At 47.6% G+C, this 24,256-nt stretch overlaps 1 protein-coding gene and 1 pseudogene across 2 annotated transcripts in view; one reads left to right on the forward strand and one right to left on the reverse strand.

Moving 5' to 3' along the window:
- GOLGB1 (golgin B1) overlaps positions 1-24,256 on the forward strand; it is a 117,374-nt gene that overhangs the window by 81,048 nt on the left and 12,070 nt on the right. For both annotated transcript variants that reach the window (XM_026656379.1, XM_026656380.1), the window contains exons 16-17: positions 7,673-7,851; positions 8,737-8,905. In XM_026656379.1, coding sequence (XP_026512164.1) covers positions 7,673-7,851; positions 8,737-8,905 — 348 coding nt within the window. The remainder of the gene's footprint in view (positions 1-7,672; positions 7,852-8,736; positions 8,906-24,256) is intronic.
- LOC112113417 lies at positions 14,187-15,003 on the reverse strand (annotated as a pseudogene).

Consider the following 24,256-nt stretch of genomic DNA (forward strand, 5'->3'; position numbering starts at 1 on the left):
TCACTGGACGTATCCCTCGAAGAGGTGCTGGAGTCACAACATAAACTGTTAGACATGCTCCAGACATCGACCTAAACAAAGATTGCGCTACTGATCAATGATGCTATTATGGAGCCTGCCAAAACCATCTGGCAGACACCCGCAACTGCAACACCATCGTGCAAAAGATAGGACAGAAAGTACTACATAGCATCTAAGGGAGCAGAATTTTTGTTTACACACCCCACACCAAACTCCTTGGTAGTGGAGGCAGTAAATGAGAGGGGGAAACAGCACCACACCAGAGCAACCCCATGAGACAAAGACTAGAAGAGCCTAGACCTCTTCGGTCTCAAGACATATTCTTCTGCCACATTACAATTTCACATAGCAAATTATGAGGCTTTACTGGACAAATGTACTCTCAAAGTTTTCTCAAAAATGTCAGAATTTATTGACCATTTACCTGAGGATAAAAAAAGAACAGTTCAAGGCTAATATCACCACAGGCCTCACTTGACTCTGCAGACACGGCTGCACAATCCATCGCAACATCTGTTGTCATGCGCCATGCATGTTGGCTACATCTTTTGGGATTTCCAAGGGAAGTCCAGTCGACTGTCGAGGATCTGCCCTTCGAAGACCCAAAGTTCTTTGTGGCTAAAACAGATGAGTCCCTCCACACCCTTAAGGACTCAAGGGCAACCTTAAAATCTCTGGGCATCTACACACCTGCAAATAAAAAGAAATAGGGCAGGTATTCTATCCAGATATTTCACTCACCGCCATACACACAACCTCACAAGCAGTACGACCAACGGCATAAACAAAGACAAATCAGATGTCGGCAAAACCAAAATCAACCCTTGACATCCCAGCAGTCCACCTTGAGACAACAATTTTGAAGGTGTGGTCGCAGGCACAAGACCACCATACTCTCTAACTCAGGAAACAGAAACTGTCTCCCGTCCATTCAGAGATCACCACCATTTTACCAAGTCTGGAACACCATCACAACAGACGGGTTTTGGAAATTCTCTAAAACAGTTATTCCATCCCCTTTACCTCTATCCCACCTACCCACCCTCTTTCCCTATCCCTCTTCAATAAGCGCCACACAGAGCACAATAACACTTCACAAACTTAGGGCTACAAATAAATAGTCAGAAGTCCACACTGACCCCCGTCCAGATACTAGGATTTATCGGAGCTTGCCTTATCTGTGCAACAGCGACACTACCTCAACCACTCTTTATCAGACTCGTCAACTTAATTTCAACAGTGACAGACAGTCCACAAATATTGGCCAGGACATGTCTCCAACTACTAGGCTATATGGCAGCAGCGACGTTTGTTGTCGAACATGCCAGACTTCACATGAGATGCCTGCAGACCTGGCTTCGAACAGTGTACACTCCACACAGACTCAGCCTAAGCAGATGGCTCACGATACTGAGGAAGGTAAAAGACTCACTCAAATGGTGGACACAATCAAGAAACGTCTGCACAGGGACCCATTTCTACAAAGGACCCCAACAATGCCAATCACCACAGATGCCTCTCTAATAGGCTGGGCAGCACATTTACTCAACAACACAGTCCAAGGCTGATGGTCCCCTTCAGAGTTCAACATGCACATAAACTTGCTGGAGCTAATGGCAGTCAGCCACACATGCAGTCACTTTCTACCTCTTAATAAAAAACAAAGCCATCAGGATCCCCCCGGACAATGTAGCGTGCATGTCTTACATAAACTGCCAAAGGGGTGCACGATCACAATCCGTATGCACAGAAGTGATACGGCTCTGGAATTGGTGCATCAGCAACAACATCCACATGTTGGCATCCTACCTGCTGGGATGCCAAAACTCAACACCTTTAGCCGAGATTTTGCACAGAGCCACGAATGGGAGATAGATCCTAGTGCTCTACATACAGTACGCAAACGATGGGGATTCCCTACCATAGACCTCTTTGCAACAGCACAGAATACCAAGTGACCATGATATTGCTCCAGAGCAGGATTGCGAGCCCTCTCCCTAGGTGATGGTCTCATCATATGGGATCATAAAATCATAGAATCATAGAAAATTAGGGTTGGAAGAGACCTCAGGAGGTCATCTAGTTCAATCCCCTGCTCAAAGCATGCACCATTTATGTATGCATTTCCTCCGACCCCACTCTTAACCCGTGTCATACACAAGTTCCAGAAAGACAAATCCAAAGTAATCATAATAACGCCAACATGACCCAGGCAAACATGATTCCCATACCTTCTGAGGATGGTGATATACCCACCTCAAACCCTTCCCCTAATGCCTCACCACCTCTCACAAGATACGGGACACATCCACCATCCCAACCTCGCAGTTCTCCACCTAAAGGCCTGTCTGCTCCGTGGCTAAGAGGGGTCGAGACTACCTGTTTGGAGGAAGTAAAAAGACATATTACTGAACAGCCGTAGAACGAGTAGAAGAAACACATATCCATAAGTGGAAACGGTTCAACACTTGGTGCCAAGATAGACCGATTTTTGCCTATATTTTACCCGTTACCAAGGGTCCTGGGTTACATATTAGAACTTAAAAAATTAGAGCTTGTGGACAGCCCCATCAAGGTATACTTGGCGGCTATTACAGCCTTCCACAAGAAAGTGGATGGAGTCACCATATTTGTTCACCCAACCACTAAACACTGAGAGGCATTGAGAACACTTACAGCACAACAAGGAACCTGCCATCCATGTGAGACCTCAACCTCGTCTTTCGCTGACTCTTGGGAAAGCCATTTGAGCTCCTCGTTACATGCTCATTACTCCACCTATCTATGAAGGTGGCCTTCCTCATCGCCATCACATCCGCCAGCCAGGTGGGAGAACTAGGTGCCCTAATGGCATATCCCCCTTACACAATGTTCTTTAAAGTTACTTTAAGACCACACCCCAAGTTCCTACCCAAAGTCACCTCCCCCTTTCATTTGAACCAACACATTTACCTGTATTTTTCAAAAATACATATGCAGGCGAAAGGGAGGCATCACTTCACACATTGGACGTTGGCAGAACTTTGACTTTCTACATTGAAAGAACAAAAACATTTAGGAAATCATGAGACTATTTGTCTCCATAACAGAATGCTCAATAGCCCAAATAATCTCAAAACAGAGACTGTCCAAATGGATATCGGGATGCATCTACCTTTGTTACCAAAAGAGTCACCTACAAGCCCCAGTGGGAGTACTGTCTACCAGAGCACAGGCAGCATCTGTGGCTTTTCTCAACAACATACCCATTACTGACATTTGCAGAGCAGCAACCTGGGCATCAGCCCGCACATTCATGAAACACTATGCTATAGAGCAACAATCAGCATCAGCTGCTCGCTTTGGGCTCACTGTGTTATCCACCATCCATAACACAACTCTGAATCCCTCCCTTCCACAGAGAGAGACTGCCCAACAGGCACCTAAAGTGGAGCACCCACAGGGACACTCCTCAAAGAAGAAGAGAGAGTTACTCACCTTGTGCAGTAACTGGGGTTCTTCAAGATGGTTGTCCCTATGGGTGCTCCACTACCCTCCCTCATCCCCCTCTACTTCGGAGTTTTCACACGGATTCTCTGCGATAGAAAAGGAACCAAGGGACGTTTGGTTGCGCAATGCTATGTAACTGCCTCAAGAGGCGCGAGACCGTAACGGCGCATGCACAACCCAACAAGGCAGGTGCAGGGCACACAGACACCTAAAGTGGAGCACCCAACGGGACAACCATCTCAAAGAACCTCAGTTACTGTACAAGGAGAGTAACCTTCTCTTCCCCCATTTTGCAGTCGTGCATTTGATTTTTTTTTCCCTTCCTGCGCCTAGTAGTTTGTAATTATCTTTATTGAATTTCATCTTCTTATAATTGATTTCAGACCAATTCTCCGATTAAGATTGGATTAGATTGAGTTCTAATCCTGTTCTCCAAAATGTTTGCAACCCCTGTCAGCTTGATGTCATCCGCAAATTTTGTAAATGTACTCTCTTCTTCATCATCCAAGTTGTTAATGAAAATATTGAATAGTACAAGACCCAGGACAGAACAATGTGGGACCCCACTCACTTGATAGGTACTTCTCGTTTGACTGGGGACCGTTGTCAAGTACTCTTTGAGTATAGTTTTTCAATCAGTTGTCCACTCACTTTATACTAACTTCATGAAGACCACATTTTCATAGTTTTCTTATGAATATAGAATCATATAACTGGAAGGGACCTCAATAGGTCATCTAGTCCAGTCCCCTGCACTCAAGGCAGGACTAAGTATTATCTAGACCATCCCTGACAGGTGTTTGTCCAACCTGCTCTTAAAAATCCCCAATGATGGAGATTCCACAACCTCCCTAGGCAATTTATTCCAGTTCTTAACCACTCTGACAGGAAGTTTTTCCTAATGTCCAACCTAAATCACCCTTGCTGCAATTTAAGCCCATTGTTTCTTGTCCTATCCTCAGAAGTTAAGGAGAAATATTTTTCTCCCTCCTCTTTGTAACAACCTTTTATGTACTTGAAAACTGTTATGTCCCGTCTCAGTCTTCTTTTCTCCAGACTAAACAAACCCATTTTTTTCAGTCTTACCTCATAGGCCATGTTTTCTAGACCTGTAATCATTTTTGTTGCTCTTCTCTGGATTTTCTCCAATTTGTCCACATCTTTCCTGAAATGTGGCGCCCAGAACTGGACAATACTCGGATTGAGGCCTAATCAGTGTGGCGTAGAGCGGAAGAATTACATCTCGTGTCTCGCTTACAATACTCCTGCTAATACATCCCAGAAGGATTTTATTTTATTTTATTTTATTTTATTTGCAAGAGTGTTACACTGTTGACTCATATTTAGCATGCGATCCAATATGATCCTCAGATCCCTTTCTGCAGTACTCCTTCCTAGGCAGTCATTTCCCATTTTGTATGTGTGCAACTGATTGTTCCTTCCGAAGTGGAGTACGTTGCATTTGTCCTTATTGAATTTCATCCTATTTACTTCAGACTATTTCTCCAGTTTGTCCAGATCATTTTCAATGTTAATCCTATCCTCCAAAGCACTTGCAACCTCTTCCACCTTGGTATAGTCTGCAGACTTTATAAGTGTACTCTCTATGCCATTATCTAAATCATTGATGAAGATATTGAACAGAACCGGACCCAGAACTGATCCCTGCAGGACCTCACTCGTTATGTCCTTCCAGCATGACTGTAAACCACTGATAACTACTCTCTGTTACGCATCCACCTTATAGTAGCTCCATCTAGGTTGTATTTCACTAGTTTGTTTATGAGAAGGTCATGCGAGACCGTATCAAAAGCCTTTCTAAAGTCAAGATATACCACTTCTACCACTTCCCCCCATCCACAAGGCTTGTTACCCTGTCAAAGAAAGCTATCAGGTTGGTTTGACACGATTTATTCTTGACAAATCTATGCTGATTGTTATTTATCACCTTATTATCTTCTAGGTGTTTGCAAATTGATTGCGTAATTATTTGCTCCATTATCTTTCAAGGTACAGAAGTTAAGCTGACTGGTCTGTAATTCCCTGGGTTGCCCTTTTCCAGTCTTCTGGAATCTCTCCCTTCTTCCATGACTTTTCAAAGACAATTGCTAATGGCTCAGATATCTCTTCAGTCAGCTCCTTAAGTATTCTAGGATACATTTCGTCAGGCCCTGGTGATTTGAAGACATCTAACTTGTCTAAGTAATTTTTGACTTGTTCTTTACCTATTTTAGACTCTGATCCTACCTCATTTTCACTGGCATTCACTATGTTAGACGTCCAATCGCCACCAACCTTCTTGGTGAAAACCGAAACAAAGAAGTCATTAAGCACCTCTGCCATTTCCACATTTTCTGTTATTGTCTTTCCCCCCTCATTGAGTAATGGGCCTACTCTGTCCTTGGTCTTCCCCTTGCTTCTAAGGTATTTGTAGAATGTTTTCTTGTTTCCTTTGATGTCTCTAGCTAGTTTGATCTTCTTTTGTGCCTTGGCTTTTCTAATTTTGTCCCTACATCTTGTGTTATTTGTTTATATTCATCCTTTGTAATTTGACCGAATTTCCACTTTTTGTAGGACTCAAGAAAGAGTTTTAGGTCATTGAAGATTTCCTGGTTAAGCCAAGGTGGTCTCTTGCCATACTTCCTAACTTTCCTACGCAGTGGGATAGTTTGCTCTTGTGCCCTTAATAATGTCTCTTTGAAAAACTGCCAACTGTCTTCAATTGTTTTTCTACTTAGACTTGCTTCTCCCACCCACATAGCACTGTGCACGTGAGCGCTTATGCTGGCAAAACTTATGTCGCTTAGGGGTGGGGTTTTTTTTCATAAGTGCTAGTGTAGACATGGTCTTGGAAAACGTTGTGACAGCGCTCCTCTGCCTCGGTGAGTTCTGTGCTTCCACTTAGTGGTGGGCCAGTGTATTCCTCTCTACCTCAGAATTTCCCCATGTCCCTGGGCTTGCTGTCCATGTTTGCCTGAGCAGGGTTCCTCCCGGCCTCCCTGACGGGGAAGTGGGAGGGAAGCCTCTTGGTCTCTGGTAGCCCCTCCGGGCGTCGTGGCAACAAACCAGGCCCCCAGTTCAGTCTCTCCCCTCCAGCGAGGTCTCTTCCCTCAGAGCTCTGGGGTGCAGAAGGGCTGTTCATCGTGTCGGGTAGGGTTTCCCCTGCCCTTCGCCTCTGTACCTGTGGGGTTTTCCCTCCTGGTGCTTGTCAGCATCTGCACCACCCAGCTCTCCAGTAGCACACTTTCCTCCTATCACGCGCGCCTATCTGCCTGGAGGGGAGGCTTTTAACAGGTTCTGGCAGGCCCTTGATTGGCCTCTGGTGTCCTAATTAACCTAGAGTAACCTCTGTTCAGTTACCAAGGGAAAAGGGACTCAGAGCACTGACATCATGCATGCCAAGTGGCGCCGGCTGGTGGTGTCAGGCTCTGCATCCCTGGACATGTTTGAACAGGTCAGCCTCATGACCCTGAACAGTTTGCAGAAATGCGTCTTCAGCTACAACAGCAACTTCCAGGAGACGCCCAGTCACTACATTGTGGCCAGCTTGGAGCTCAGCTCCCTGGTGGTGCAACGCCATCATCACCTGCTCCTGCGCTATGACTTCCTGTAGCACTCTCCCGTGGCTGTCTCGCCTGACCCTTTCACAACATGCTTTATAGTGATAAACTCAAGGGTATCAGGTCCTTTAGCTTAGTGAAGAGAAGGTTAAGAGGTGACGATCACAGTTTATTTACATGGGGAACAAATATTTGATAATGGACTCTTCAATTTAGCAAAGATGCACCAAGATCCATTGGTTGGAAGTTGAAGCTAGACAAATTCAGACTGGAAATAAGGTGTAAATTTTAACAGTGAGGGTAATTAGCTATTAGAACAACTTACTAAGGACTGTGCTGGGTTCTTTGCTTCTGGCAATTTTTAAATCAAGATTGGCCAGTTCACCAGCGCTGATGCTGTTCTGAGCTGCTTTTAGCAGGACTTGTCTAGTAAGTGATGGTTCACTCCATAAGCCCTGCCTGCCTGCCGGATGTGACCACCTTCTCCAGATACCATAGTGAAGAGCACCTTAGGAATTTCTGTAAATAATTTAAAAAACTTTGCCTGTCTATTCAGCATCAGTTACAGGATTTGTCATTCTGCTGTTTTCCTTTGATTAAAGCTGACAGAGCTGAAGAATCTGCAGCAGCAGTACCTGCAGATTGGCATGGAAACAGCTGAGATCTCTCACTTAAAGGCTCGACTGCAGGAGTATCAGCAAGAGGCTGATAAACAGCATTGTCTCCAAGAACAATTGAGGCAGGACAGCATTTCCTGCCAACAGGAGCTCCACCAGCTCAGGTGAGAACAGCCCTTCTGCATACTGGTCTAGGGGGGCAAAAAATCTCCTTAATGCAAGATTTGGGGGGTCCCATTGGGAATAGAGCGGATGGCTGGAGGATGAGGTCAGGTGGTTATATGAAACTCTCATTCTGGAATAAGCCAATGGCTCTTCTAATTTTGTTTCTTGCCTCCAGCGGTGGCTAGTATTGCATATTGCAGAGGAATGTATAACTGCCCCCATCCAATATTATACCTAATTTATGCAGTACTAGAACGTGGGACCAAATTTCTCCCTCCCCACCTGGTGACCAGCTTCTTCTCTGAGGCCCCTTAGATGTTAACCTAATTTGTGTTACTGCAGAAGCCATCCTTACTGATGAGTGAGTTATTCTTTATTTTATTAGTTTGATATCCAACCCATGCTGCTGTCACCCTTAACAAATGCAGTCCATAAATATTCATACAGCAGTCTGTCCTGCCCCACAGAGCTAAAATTAACCAGCCAGTGAGAAGACTAAGTGATTTACCTTTCATCCCTGCCTTGCAGACTGACACAAGTTGTTTATCACAGTCTAGTCCAAACTGTCTGAAGACAAAGGAAAACATATTGTCCAGGGGTACTGTAAGTGTGTAGCAGTGAACATGCTGCAGCCCCCAAGCCAACTGCAAAATGGCTTCCTGAACCCTGCTCTGTTTAAGTCCTCAACTGTGTGAGTTGGGTATCTCTGTCTCTAAGCAGCAGTGTCTTGTTGCAAAGAAACTCTCCTGGCATAGGTTAACTGCGGGGAGTAATGACTGTTCCCCTGCTAGGCCTGTGCTGGGCTTCCTGAGTACAGCAGGTGACTACGCAGGACATACTGTAGGAAGTGCCCTCTATAATGTCGACTATATGTTGCTTTGCAGACAGGAGAAGACCACATGGGAGATGCAAAACAAGAGGGCAAAAGAGCAGTACGTGATGGCCTTGGCAGACAAAGACCAGCAGCTAAGTCACTTGCAAAGGATTGTGCAAGATTGTGTGAAGTCACCCCTGTCCAAGTCGCAGGTCATAGAGGAACAATACCAAAGGCAGGTGAGTAAGGATGGAGTTCCCTTCATATTATAGGGAAATTGGAAGCTTGGAATTCAGTCAGGGAGGAGCCAGAGTGGAGGAGTGGGGTCACAGCATCTGAAAGCAGGTGGGTCAAATGTATTAGAGTGGAAAACACAAGTTTTTCTTTGAGCGTCCTCTGTATGTTTCCATTTGTGGGATGCACCAACTGTGCAGTGGGGATAGGTGTAAATGTCTAGAAAGCAGTGCTTGTTGGAGCATCCTTGTGTGTCCCCTTTCCCCGCCCTTGCGGCTCAGAATGCTCAAAGAGTTAGAATAGAAACAGGGCCAAGGTGTATCATATATTTCATTTACTTCCAATCGCAATAGCGAGCTGATGTGGAACCTCACTCAGCTTTCTTGACCTGGGCTTTTGGAACTTTGTTCCCAGGGCTTTTTTATTCTTAGTCTTTTGTTTGTTTTAGTCAATTCTAGTTGGTTCTAGTTTATTTGCTCCAAATTCTGATTTTTAAGTACATTTTGGCGCCTGTGTGGCTCTTTGTGCTTTGTCATGAGTCCTTGGGTCTGATATAGAGGATCAGACCTCCAAGAGACTTGCACCTCTTGTTCCCGCTGTTCTCCACATGGGCATCTGAAGTTGGGGATATGTTAAGCTTGCCCCATAGAAGGGCACTTGTCTGCTGCATGTGCAGGACCTTAACACCATGGGCTAGGAAAGAGCTCCAGAACTAGCTGCAGGCAATGTTCCTGCAAGGGGGTCTTGCAGCCAAAAATCCCTGAACAGAGTCTCTGAGCATGGAGCATTCCAGGAGACTTGCTTCAGGCACTGATCCCCTGCAGAAGAGGCAAAAGGACCACACTTGATTCATAAAGCAGTGACCTACTTAGCAGGAGCTGAGCCTAAGGATCCACCTGGCTCAGATCCAAAGAAGCCAGCTTCAGCCCGTCTCAGCTCACTTCTCTTTTACCCAGAACAGGAGTTACCACCACCTTTGGTAGCATCTCGGAGACTGTCAAAGGGGTTTTGCTTTTGAAAACTCTCTCCTGCTAAAGGGAAAGAGAACAAAAAATGTTAAAATGAAAGCCTTACTTAATACTTTACATTTCAAAGGCTTTAATTGTTTTCCCTTCTTTTCTGTATCTTTATTAAAAGATTAAAGCACTGTTTAATGGTATTCTTGTCATGATACTAAGCAGGCTGAGGTTTCTGCATGAGAAACCCAGAACCTCATTTCCAGTTGTTTAATGTTGGACAGTGACTGGGTTATGTTAACACCTTTTTAGCCCATATATTCCATCAAAATTAGTTTAAGATCTATTATTTTGTGTTAGATGTAACCAATTGTCTCAAGTACTTCTACCTACTTGCTATTACTTGAAGCTCTTTTCTTGGCTAAATAAACTTGTTTTTACTGTAAACAAATCTAAGAGCTGTAAGTTAGGCAGAGCAGTGATCCTGAGGTGTACCTGGTAAACTGAGGTGTACTATTCCTTTGGGAATAGTGTATCTGTGATACTGAGAGTGTCCAGTGGACCAGGGGCTGGGTACTACAGGGAGATGTTTGGAGGGCTCGGGGTTGGAGTGTGCCTATTGCTAACCTGCAGAAGGATAGCAAAGCCTGCATAGGCTGAGAAGGGAATGCTTGCGTTGCCCATAGCTGGTGGAGTCATAGATTCATAGATAAGGCTAAGATTTTGTCTCCGATATTTTTAGTAAAAGTCATAGACAGGTCACCGGTAGTGAAGAAAAATTCATGGAAGCCTGTGACCTGTCTGTGACTTTTACTAAAAATATCTATGACAAATTGGGAAGCTCAGCTGCAGGGGCTGCTGGGAGTGCCGGGGGGTCCCCGCCAGCTCCGGGGGTCTCCCGCTGCGTGGCAGGGTACCCTGCAGCTCCCAGGCATCTCAGGCAGAAGTAAAAAAATCATAGCCTTATTCATAGATTCTAAGGCCAGAAGGGGATAATTATGGTCATCTAGTATAAGCTCCTGTATATCACAGGCCATAGAACTTCACCAAAATAATTCCTAAAGTATATCTTTTAGAAAAACATCCAATCTTGCTATAAAAATTGTCAGTGATGGAAAATCCACCACGATCTTTGGTAAACTGTTCCAATGGTTAATTCCTTATTCATTAAAAATGTATGCCTTATATCTGGTCTGAATTTGTGTAGCTTCAAATTCCAGCCACTGGGTCATGTTCGACCTTTCTCTGCCATATTGAAGAGCCCATTATTCAATATTTGTTCCCCATGTGAGTACTTATAGACTGTGATCAAGTCATCCCTTCACCTTCTCTTTTCTAAGCTAAATAGATAGACTCAAGGAGCTCAATCAGTATAAGGCATGTTTTCTAATCCTTTTATCATTCTTGTGACTCTTCTTTGAACCCTCTCCAACTGATAAACATCCTTCTTGAACTGTGGATGCCAAAGCAGGACACATTCCAGCAGTGGTCGCACCAGCGCTAAATACAGAGGTAAAAAATAACCTCTTTACTCCTACTTGAGATTCCCCTGGTTATGCATTAGCCCTTTTGGTCACAACGTAGAATCATAGGACTGGAAGGGACCTCAAGAGGTCATCTAGTCCAGCCCCCTGCACTCGTGGCACGACTAAGTATTATTTAGACCATCCCTGACAGGTGTTTGGAGATTTTTAAGAGCAGGTTAGACAATGATGGTGATTCTACAACCTCCCTGGGCAATTTATTCCAGTGTTTAACCACCCTGACAGGAAGTTTTTCCTAATGTCCAGACTAAACCTCCCTTGCTGCAATTTAAGACCATTGCTTCTAGTCCTATGCTCAGAGGTTAAGAAGAACAATTCTTCCCCTCCTCCTTGTAACACCTTTTATGTACTTGAAAACTGTTATCATGGTCCCCTCTGTCTTCTCTTTTCCAGACTAAACAAACCCAATTTTTTCAATCTTCCCTCATAGGTCATGTTTTCTAGACCTTTAATCATTTTTGTCGCTCTTTTCTGGACTTTCTCCAATTTGTCCACATCTTTCCTGAAATGTGGCACCTGGAACTGGACACAATACTCCATCTGAGGCCTAATTAGCGTGGAGTAGAGCGGAAGAATTATTTCTCGTGTCTTGCTTACAATACTCCTGCTAATACATCCCAGAATGATGTTCACTTCTTTTGCAACAGTGCTGACCTGTTGACTTATATTTAGCTTGTGATCTACTATGATCCCCAGATCCTCTTCCGCAGTACTCCTTCATTTCCCATTTTGTATGTGTGCAACTTATTGCTCCTTCCTTAGTGGAGTACTTTGCATTTGTCCTTATTGAATTTCATCCTGTTTACTTTAAACCATTTCTCCAGTTTGTCCAGATCATTTTGAATTTTAATCCTATCCTCCAAAGCACTTGCAACCCCTCCCAGCTTGGTATTGTCCACAAACTTTATAAGTGTACTCTCTATGCCATTATCTAAATCATTGAAGATATTGAACAGACCTGGACCCAGAACTGATCCCTGTGGGACCCCACTCGTTATGCCCTTTCAGCATGACAGTGAACCACTGATGATTACTCTCTGGGAATGGTTTTCCAACCAGTTATGCACCCACCTTATAGCAGCTCCATTTAGGTTGCATTTCCCTAGTTTGTTTATGAGAAGGTCATGCGAGACCATATCAAAAGCTTTACTAAAGTCAAGATATACCACATCTACCGTTTCCCCCCATCCACAAGCCTTGTTACCGTGTGAAAGAAAGCTATCAGGTTGGTTTGACATGATTTGTTCTTTACAAATACATGCTGACTGTTACTTATCACCTTATTATCTTCTAGATGTTTGCAAATTGATTGCTTAATTATGTGCTCCATAATCTTTCAAGGTACAGAAGTTAAGATGACTGGTCTGTAATTCCCCAGGTTGTCCTTATTTCCCTTTTTATAGATTGGCACTATATTTGCCCTTTTCCAGTCTTCTGGAATCTCTCCTGTCTTCCATGACTTTTCAAAGATAATCGCTAATGGCTCAGATATCTCCTCAGTCAGCTCCTTGAGTATTCTAGGTTGCATTTCATCAGGCCCTGGTGATTTGAAGACATCTAACTTGTCTATGTAATTTGTACCTTGTTCTTTCCCTATTTTAATCTCTGATCCTACCTCATTTTCACTGGCATTCACTATGTTAGACGTCCAGTCACCACCAACCTTCTTGGTGAAAACTGAAACCAAGAAGTCATTAAGCACCTCTGCCATTTCCACATCTTCTGTTATTGTTTTCCCCCCTCATTGAATAACAGTCCTATCCTGTCCTTGGTCTTCCTCTTGCTTCTAATATACTGGTTGAATGTTTTCTTGTTACCCTTTTGTGTCCAGCTAGTTTGATCTCGTTTTGTGCCTTAGCCTTTCTAATTTTGTCCCTACATACTTGTGTTATTTGTTTACATTCATCCTTTGTAATTTGACTTAGTTTCCACTTTTTGTAAGTATCTTTTTTGATTTTTAGATAATTGAAGTTCTCCTGGTTAAGCCAGGGTGGTGTCTTGCCATATTTCCTATCTTTCCTATGCAGTGGGATAGTTTGCTCTTGTGCCCTTAATAATGTCTCTTTGAAAAACTGCCAGCTGTCTTCAATTGTTTTTCCCCTTAGACTTGCTTCCCATGGGATCTTACCTACTAACTCCATGAGTTTGCTAAAGTCTGCCTTCTTAAAATCCATTGTCTTTATTTTGCTGTTCTCCCTCCTACCATTCCTTAGAATCATGAACTCTACCATTTCATGATCACTTTCACCCAAGCTGCCTTTCACTTTCAATAAGGTAAGATAGTGTGAGAAAAGTGCAAAGTAAAAAATATGTATATACACACACACACACCACATTCAAACCTCCCTCCCAACCTCTTTCCCCCCAAAAAAAAATGATTAAAGAAAGGCAAAAAACTCATTTTGCTGGTAGATCAGATTGTCTTTATGAACTACTTTACAAAAATTACTCTACAAATTAAGGGCCCGACCCAGCAGACATGTATGCCTGCGGCTAACTTTACTCATATGAGTTGTTCAGTTGATGTCACATGAACAACTTCACTCATGTAGTTCTAATGTTTGTAGTACAAGACTCTAAGGCAATAAACATGTTTAAGACCATTAAAGAGAACAAAAACTAAAACAAGCAGGAAAAAAAATTACTGCCAGATGTGTTTTGCTTAGTAGAGTTATATCAAACATCTTTCAACAGAAAGGTTTGCTCCTAAAGCCCTGAATATTTAAGCAATTTTGCAAGATTAAAAGGACAAAAACCCAAGAAGTTGGTACAGATGTTAACTAACATAAGCACAGTTGCTTCAGGCAGGTATGTAAGGAGGTGGGGTTTCCTTCTCAGGCATCTTCACTGCCATTTCATAAGTTGGCAGGACATACTGTGGAGGAGCTTCAAATGCAGGGTACATGGCTATCTCAGGTAAGTTTCTGTTGCTGATGTATTTATAGCCGTTCCATACACAGTTAATTAGATAGGCCTTTAAGATGATAAATAAGGCAAAAAACACCAGGACAACGAACAAAATACAGCTTGAGTCAAGTGCAAGGAGGTCATCTTTGTAAGGGAAATCTGGTAACATCCAGATGCTCTTTGATTCTTGGCATGTAAGTAAGAGAACTGATGGCAATCAGGCAACTGAGGACAAAGAGCTGGTAACAGAAGAGTGGAATGAGCCAGCTCACTCGGTGAGCAATTGCTCCATACACCATCATTGCACTTATCGTGAACAGGAGGAGTGAGATGGCAAAGAGAACACAAGCGTTTTCAGCCATTCTCTCAGAACCATAGTAATTACCAATGACTTCATACTGTATGTCAACAGTTGGCACTGAATTAAGGTGGGTAACTTCCACAGTCAGCAAGATGCCCATCAACAAGTTCACCACCATGTACCATGTCCCCAGGATGATGGTCCCGGTACGGACATGGCAGCAGCCGCAGCAGCGGGTGCTGTAAAAACGGTCCCAGGCCTGGCTCCCCTTGAATGTCATAGCGGTGGCAACAGCGCCTTTTCCTCACACGGGCCGCTCGCTCGATGTCTCAGTCGACAGGCCCCTTCCCCCTCTCGAGTGGAGGAGAGGAGCGCAGCCCTGCTGCCATATCACCGCCTCTCTGGCCAATCAACGATTGAATTCACTTTCAAATTCTTCTTCGAGTGATTGCTCATTTGCATTCCACACTAGGTGTGCGTGCTCGCCACGTGCACCGGTGCCCGCATTTTTTCCCCTAGCAGTACCCGTAGGGGAGCGCCCCCCGCGACTCCTGGAGTGGCGCCTCTATGGCATGGTATAAGGGGCACTGTGCGCTCCCCCCACCCCCAGTTCTTTCTTGCTGCCGGTGAAGGTGCATCGGAACTGCTCTGCTCCAGCTTTTCTGCAGCTTTCCTCTTGAACTATTGTTCGTTCATTGTTAGTTAGTAGTACCTGTAGTTGAAGTACTTTAGATTAGTGTTAGTTTAGATTAGTTCGCCCGGGTCGGGGCATGCCCCGTGTCCCGGGCTTTAAGTCTTGCGACACTTGCAGGCGCCCGATGCTAGTGAGTGAATCGCACGCGGACTGTTTATGCTGTCTGGAGGAACCCATCTCAGCGATTGCTGCAAGATTTGCAGATCTTTCAAGCCTCAGACCAAGAAGGAAAGGGACATTTGGCTCCGAGCCATTCTGATGGAGTCAGCGCTGACCCCGACTCCGGTGTGCTGCTCCGAATCAGCACTGGGTATCGCGGTGTCGGTGTGCAGTGACCCTTCATTGCCTTCCACCAGCCGGCACTGCTCCCCATCCGCAGGGCACGCCAAGAAGGCTAAGGAGAGGTCTTCTCCGCCGAGACACCGGAGCAAGACTGGGGGAGAGTCTAGACCCATGTTGGGCAGTTCTCGGTCCCTGTCAGCCGCCAGGCCTCTGTCTCAGGTTGAGCGGAGTAGCCCAGCCCACTCAGCGCAGGCCTCCCCGGATGTCCGGGTGCCCTCCACGCCAGAGGCACCGCAAGCCGCCCGGGGTTCTGTCTCTGCCGGTACCAGGGGCACCGCCGCTGTTGGCTCCCTGGTCCAGAGGCAAGCCACCGCTTGGGTCGCCACCTGATCAGTACCATTCCCGACACCTTTCGCCACTCAGCGACCACCCCATGCGCAGTCTGCACCGGTCCCCATCAACCCCCACCAGGTTGTCTGGCTGGGTTCCAACTGACAGGGGTTCCAGGCACCGTTCTGCCTCGAGGGACTGGATCCTGTCAAGACCCAGACAGAGGGCACCAGAGGGCCTCGTCTCTGAGAGGCTACCGTAGCCCGTTGCGATACAGGCGTTGACGCAGTTCCCGTTCTTCATCTCGCTCCAGGACCCCGCCGCAGCACCGCCCCCGCAGGCCCAGGCGTCGATTGCCAGCACCTTGCTGTCGCGGATTCGCCCACCAGAGCCAATTGCGGAGCAGCTGCTGCCGGCGGTACTGCTCTTCCACGTTGGGATCACGGTCTCGTGGTCAGCACCGTTCCCGATGCCACTGCTCCTCCCGATCCAGGGACAGCTGCAGGTCGTACGCCAGCCTGTCCACCCTTCGTAGTCGTTGGTCAATGGGACAGGCTAGTCAGTCTGAACAGCCCGCTCTGCCGGTGCCACAGCAGGTGCAGTGGCACCGGGCTCCTGGGCCAGCACCGTGGTACCAGTGGGCCCTATGGCCCCCGACGCAGCCCCCAGTGGGGGCTCGCTCGGCAGCTGGAGCCTCGGAAAGACCATCGGCCTCCCTTTCCCAGCCTCCCAGAAAGGATTCGGTGGTACGTGCATCTTCAGTTCTGCACCCGGAGGACAACCAAGTGGTGGGACCTCCAGTACCAGTGGATACACAGAGTACCACACCTGCATCCTCATCCTCCTCGATGAGGCAATTACGGTGCCTCCTCCCTCTGTTCCGCAGGAGTACTCTAAAGCCCACCAAGAACTATTGAAAAGGGTGGCATCAAGCCTTAACCTTCAGGCCAAGGAGGTGGAGGAAGCCTTCAGACTCCCTCTTCAACGTCCTATCACCCTCGGCACCGGGCAGGGTGGCCCTCCCACTCCACAAAGGGGTGGCAAAAATTTCAAACACCTTGTGGCAAGCCCAGGCTTCTTTGCCCCCCATCTCTAAGCGGGCAGAACGGAAGTACTTTGTGCCCGCCAAGGGGCATGAATACCTGTACACCCACCCTGCTCCCAACTCCCTGGTGGTCGAGTCGGTCAACCACAGGGAGAGGCAGGGCCAGTCAGCCAGCCCCTACTCCGAAAAATAGACTCAAGGAGGCTGGACTTATTTGGGAGAAAAGTTTATTAGTCCTCAAGTTTCCTGTTAAGGGTGGTGAACCATCAGGCTCTCCTGAGTCAGTATGAGTTCAATTTGTGGGGCTCTCTACCCAAATTCGAAGACTCTCTCCAGGAGCGTGACAAGAAGGAGTGCAAAGCGCTGGTGGAGGAGGGTACAGCGGCTGCCAGGGCAACCTTGCAGGCAGCGTCGGATGCCGCGGATACAGCTGCAAGGTCTATGGCCTCCGCGGTGTCCATGAGGAGGGCGTCGTGGCTCCTGCTGACTGGGCTGTCCAGCGAGGCGCAGAACTCCTTGCAGGCCCTATTTGCGGAACAGACGGACGTGAAATTGCACGGCCTGAAAGATTCCCGCACAACACTTAAGATACTTGGCCTCTATGTCCCGGCTCCGGCCAGGATCAAGTTTAGGCCTCAGCAGGCTCCCACCCAGGCCACCCATTCTAAATATGAGCCCCCTTATAAAAAGTCTCGGGACTATAAAAGCACCTGCAGAGACAGTCTGCCCCCCAGCCTGGGCCTTCCAAGGGCAAGCAGGTGGGAAAACATCAGTTTTGACGGGACGCCTGGGGGCAACTTCCCAGTTCATACCAGGGATCCACCTGCAATAAAGCTTCCCTTCTCCTACCGGTTGTGTGCTTTTCTCCCAGAGTGGTCGTGGCTGACCTTGGACTGTTGCGTCCTCAACACCATCTCCCAGGGCTATACCCTCCAGTTTACCTCTACCCCGCCCAACCACCCTCTGTCCCAGTCCATCCTGGGGGACCCCCTCACGAGGCCCTGCTCGAGCAGGAGGTGGGGCGGCTTCTTGGCCTAGGAGCGGTGGAAGTGGTGCCAGCGAAGTTCAGACGCAAAGGGTACTACTCCCGCTAGTTCCTTATCCCGAAGGCCAAAAGGGGGCTCAGGCCCATCCTGGACCTGCGAGGCCTGAACCAGCACATGGTAAAGCTCAAGTTCCACATGGTCTCTCTGCCTCCATCATCCCCTCCCTGGACCCTGGGGACAGGTACGCCTCCCTCAATCTGGAGGACGTGTACTTCCACATCCATATATTCGAGGGGCACAGACGTTTCCTCCATTTCACAGTTGGACAGGAGCACTACCAATTTACGGTCTTCTCGTTTGGCCTGTCCACTGCTCCCAGGGTATTCACAAAGTGCATGTCTTTGGTGGCGGCCTACCTCAGACGTCGTGGGGTACAGATCTTCCCCTATCTGGATGACTGGCTGGTCAAGGGCAGCTCCAGGTTGCAGGTGCAGGATCACATGGTGCTCCTTCTGTCCACATGCGCCACCCTGGGCCTGTTGGTAAACGACGCCAAGTCGACTTTAGTTCCAGTGCAGCGCATAGAGTTTATCAGGGCAGTCCTGGACGTGACATAAGCCAGGGCCTCCCTCCCACCGGACAGGTTCAAGACCCTAAGAGGGCTCATCGATACAGTCACAAGGTTCCCTGTGACCACAGCCAGAGCGTGCCTCCAGCTCCTGGGTCACATGTCGGCATGCACATATATGGTTCGCCACGTCAGGCTGAGGATGAGGCCCCTCCAGCTCTGGTTGGCCTCAGTGTTCTCCCAGTCCAGAGACAGGATGGACAAGGTCTTCACTGTGCCCAAACCGGTGATCGCCTCCCTACAATGGTGGTCCTCCCCGGGGAACATGCTCCACGGAGTCCCGTTCAGGGGCAGGCCCCCATCGGTGGAGCTGGTGTCTGACATAGTCGGGTAGGGAGCCCATGTGGGGAACATTCAGATCCAAGGTCTGTGGTCCATGCCAGACCTTGCCCTGCATAGAAACATCAAGGTGCTCAGGGCGATCCGTCTGGCATGTGTAGCCTTCCGCTCGCAACTGGAGGGCAGAGTGGTTAGGGTTCTCACAGACAACACGGCCTCGATGTTTTACATCAACAGGCAAGGCGGGGCCTGCTCTTCAGCCCTCTGCCAGGAAGCCCTCAGGCTGTGGGACTTCTGCATAGCCTATGATATCTGCCTGGAGGCCCACCACTTAACCGGGCGCCCAGAATTTCCGGGCGGATCGTCTGAGCCAAGACTTCTCCTCTCAGCACGAGTGGTCACTACACCCAGAGGTGGTGCACAGGATTTTCCAAACGTGGGGCACTCCCCAGGTGGACCTGTTCATGACACGGCAGAACCACCAGTGTCCCCGCTTCTGCTCTGGGGGGGGTTGGGCACGGGCACCATCTCCGATGCCTTCCTCCTATCCTGGTCGGGCCGGCTTCACTATGCCTTCCCCCCGATCCCGCTGATCGGCAAGGTCTTGGAGAAGATATAAATGGACAGGGCCTGGGTCCTCCTGATCGCCCCGGCGTGGCCCAGGCAACATTGGTACGGGACTCTCACAAGCCTGGCAGTCGCCCCGCCGTGGCCATTGCCGCCCTGCCCGGACATGCTCTCCCAGGACTAAGGCTGCCTCCTCCACCCCAACCTAGTGGCACTCCACCTCACGGTGTGGCTGCTCAGTGGTTACGCTGGGAGAAAAGGACGTGCTCGGAAGGGGTTCAGTGCGTCCTCCTGGAAAGCAGATGGCCCTCCATGCATCGGGCCTACCTGGCAAAGTGGTCTCGGTTTTCACAGTGGGCAGCTGATCGTGGCGTGTTGCCGGTGGCTTCCCCAATTCAGCTCATTTTAGACTACCTCTTTCACCTTAGAGCCCAGGGCCTAGTGCCCTCATCCGTCAAGGTGCACTTGGCGGCCATATCGGCCTTCCACCTGCCGGTGTAGGGACACATGGTCTTCTCCCATGCCATGACTGGCCGATTATTTAAGGGATTGGATCGTCTCTTCCTGTACATTAGGCCCCCAGTTCTGCAGTGGGACCTGAACTTGGTGCTGGCCCGGCTGACAGGTCCCCCGTTTGAACCGCTAGCTACATGCTCCTGGTGGCACCTCTTCTGGAAGGTAGCCTTCCTGGTGGCGATCACGTCAGCCAGACGGGTCTCAGAGCTCAGGGCCCTGACTTCCAAGCCCCCGTACACAGTGTTCCATAAGGATAAGGTCCAGCTCCGACCACATCCTTCATTCCTCCCCAAGGTGGTCGCTACCAACTACATGGGTCAGGATATCTTCCTGCTGGTGCTCTGTCCCAAACCCCATGCGTCCAGTGAGGAGCACCGCCTCCACATGCTGGATGTGAGACAAGCTCTGGCCTTTTACCTGGAGCGGACTAAGCCGTTCAGGAAGTCCTCACAGCTGTTCATCGCCTCAGCCGAACGCATGAGAGGTCGGCCGATCTCCACTCAGCGGCTCTCCAAACGGATCACCTCGTGTATTTGTAACTGTTACGATCTAGCGGGAGTCCCCCTGCCTCTGATTGTGAGGGCACACTTGACTAGGGCGCAAGCCTCTTCGGCTGCCTTTCTAGCCCATGTTCTCCTTCAGGACATTTGTAGGGCTGCCACCTAGTCTTTGGTTCACATGTTCACCTCGCATTATGCGATCGTCTCCCAAACCAGCGAGGACGCCGGGTTTGGCAGGGCTGTACTCCATCCCGAGAGTCTGTGAACTCCTTCCCACCTCCAACAGATACAGCGTGGAATCACCTATTGTGGAATGCACATGAGCAATCACTCGAAGAAAAGCCAAGCTGGTGTTCTTCGAGATGTGTTGCTCATGTCCATTCCACATCCCGCCTTCCTTCCCCTCTGTTGGAGTTGTCTGGCAAGAAGGAACTGAGGATGGGGGGAGCGCGCAGCGCCCCTTATACCGTGCCATAGAGGCGCCACTCCAGGAGTTGCTAGGGGCGCTCCCCTATGGGTACTGCTAGGGGAAAAACTTCCGGCACCGGTACACGTGGCAAGCACGCACACCTATTGTGGAATGGACATGAGCAACACATCTCGAAGAACACCAGTTACGGAAAAGGTAACTGTCTTTTCTCAACCAGTTCCTCCCTATTTGTCAAAATCAAATCTAGAACAGCCTCTCCCCTAGTAGCTTTCTCCACCTTCTGAAATTAAAAAAATGGTCTCCAATACATTCCAAGAACTTGTTGGATAATCTGTGCCCTGCTGTGTTATTTTCCCAACAGTTGTCTGAGTAGTTAAAGTCCCACTTCACCACCAAGTCCTGTGCTTTGGATCATTTTGTTAGTTGTTTAAAAAAAGCCTCATCCACCTCTTCTTCCTGGTTAGGTGGCCTGTAGTAGACCCCTACCATGACATCACCCTTGTTTTTTACCCCTTTTATCCTTACCCAGGGACTTTCAACAAGTCTGTCTCCTATTTCCATCTCAACCTCAGTCCAAGTGTATACATTTTTCATATATAAGGCAACAACTCCTCCTTTTTTCCCCTGCTTGTCCTTCCTGAGCAAGCTGTACTCTTCTATACCAATATTCCAGTCACACATGTTATCCCACCAAGTCTCTGTGATGCCAACGATGTCATAGTTGTGTTTATTTACTACTAATAATAAAATAATAACTAGCATTTCGAATTCTTCCTGCTTATTCCCCATGCTTCTCACATTAATATACAGACACCTAAGATACTGATTTGATTCCCCCACCCCGAGTTTTGTCTTCTCTCCTTTATCCCTGCTATAGCAGCCCAGGCTCCCCGCAAATTCCAACCCCTCTCCCAGGTCTCCATGTTTTTCACTTACCTGTGGGCTTTGGTCACCTGCCCCCTTCAAACTTAGTTTAAAGCCCTCCTCACTAGGTTAGCCAGTCTGTATCCAAATATGCTCTTCCCCTTCCTTGATAGTGTTAGAGAAGAGCAGGCTGACCCAGAGGCAGATTGCGTAGACGGGCTTCTTTATTGCGGTGCTTGTTCCCCTCAACCCAATTGTCGAGTAAACACTGAATTAGTTACAGCACATTCTTTTTATCTAAGTTAATATGTAAATACCTGCATTTACTACAACACCCCCAAAACCCTTATTGAGTAATATGAACACCCATACAATGAATATCAATAGCTATATACTGAATGTAATTATCCCCGCCCCTGATTACTGTTTACAACATTAGCATATTCTACAGATAGTTTTTACTTTGAAGATACATTTTTTTGCAATAATTGCAGCCACAAATTCCCTTGATCAGCAGTTCACAGGGAAGGGAGGAAGGGGCTATGACCCCGAGCTCGTTTATGTGTCTGGGAAAGGAAGGGATGGGGAGATATCACTGCTTTACATGAAGAGTATTCTTTAGATCCCCACATTCCTTATGCAGCTGCAACGCTTATCAATCCTTAACAAGGAGAAGGGAAGGGAGAGGGATAGCACTTTATCAAGCAAAGAGACAGTGCCTGCCCCGCCTTCCTCCCTAATACCATGCTAGCGGTTACCCAGGTCTTTACTTAACCCTTACATGTCCCAACAGATAGGTGGACCCCATCTCTGCTTAAGCAGTCCTCCTTCCTGGAACAGCATCCCATGGTCAATGAAGCCGAAGCCCTCCTGGCGACACCATCCTCGCAACCAGGCATTCACCTCCAGGATGCATCTGCCTCTGTCTAGGCGCTTACCCTTGATTGGAAGGATTGAAGAGAACACTATCTGCACTCCCCACTCCTTCACCCTTACTCCCAGAGCCCCATAGTCATGTCTGAACTGCTGAGGGGGTCATACCTTGCAGTATCATTAATGCCCACATGGATGAGTAGCATGAGGTAGTAGTCACAGGACTGGATGATCCTCGACAATCCCTCCTTAACGTCTCGGATACGAGCCCCTGGCAGGCAGCATACCTCCACCAGAAGAGAGTCACCAACCACCACTACCCTACATTACTTCCTGGGAGTGGTGGCTGCAATTCTCCCAGCCTTGGGGATACATAGCTTCTCCTCCTCCACCTTTGGGACTGATTCCTAATCGTTCATTGCTAGGTCAGCATATCGGTTTTCCATCACCACAGTGGGTGGGTTGGGATTAGGGGTGGAGCTCTGCCTGATGCCAGAAGTAACCAGCCAGTGTCCTCCCTGTGACAGAGCCATATCCTCCTCCCCGGTGTTGTGACAGCAGTCCTCTGTAGCTGGATAGCTTCCTCAGCCTTGGATGTCTCTATATGAATCTCTCGAGGAATTCCTTGTGGGCACGGATGCGCCTCAGCCTAGTCCCCTCCTCCTTTAGCTTTCCCACCTGCTTCCTGAGAGATTCCACCAGCTGGATGGTCCCCCCCCAGCCTGGCTTTCTGTGAGTGGGAAATGCAGGACACAGTCTCTGCAAATCCACACCAGGATCTGGGTAAAGGCAGCCATCCTGCTTTGAGCAGGGGGTTGGACTAGATGACCTCCTGAGGTTTCTTCCAACCCTAATCTTCTATGATTCTGTGATCCATGGTCAGGTTGTCTGTCTGGATACAGTAAAAAGCAACAGAGAGTCTTGTGGCACCTTTAAGACTAACAGATGTATTGGAGCATAAACTTTCGTGGGTGAATACCCACTTCGTCAGACTACAATTCTTGATTTCTGCTGTATATTCATTAATATCAACTTCCCCGTTCTTCCATTTGTTGTTGTGGTTGTTTTGTTTTATTTTTTTACAGCTGCCATAATTTCCCTTTTAAACCAGGTGGGGATTTTTAACAGCACGGCCTCCTTCCTCAATTATGGGATTGTGGCTTTTTGGGTGTCTAGTAAGGTGTTCTTAAATTATTCCCAATTATTATTCACACTTTTATGATTGACTTCAACTTCCCAGCTGATATGGCTCATAATTGTTTTCAGCTTTGTGAAACTGGCCCTTTTAAAGCTGTGTGTGTGTGTGTAATAAAAATTGGTCTGAATTTTATTCTGTTTGCACATTACAAATGTGATCAATCATGGTCACTTTTACCTGATATACCATCAATTTTTAGGTCTGTGATCAGTTCCTCTTTATCTGTTAGGACACGGTCTAATATAGAATTCCCCTGTGTTGGATGCAACACTTTTTGAGTTAGGAAATTGTAATCTATAATTGTTAGAAATCCCAAGGACGTTTTAGTACTGGCAGCATAAGACCTCCAGCATATGTCACTCAAATTGAAGTTCCCCATGATCACACAGCTTTTTTTCCTACACGTTATAGAAAGGTGCATAAAGAGGCAGTCATCCTGTTCCCTAGTGTGTTTTG

The sequence above is a fragment of the Terrapene carolina genome, unplaced genomic scaffold (assembly GCF_002925995.2).
Source record: "Terrapene carolina triunguis isolate 2854851 unplaced genomic scaffold, T_m_triunguis-2.0 Scaffold230, whole genome shotgun sequence".
Classification (NCBI taxonomy): domain Eukaryota; kingdom Metazoa; phylum Chordata; order Testudines; family Emydidae; genus Terrapene; species Terrapene triunguis.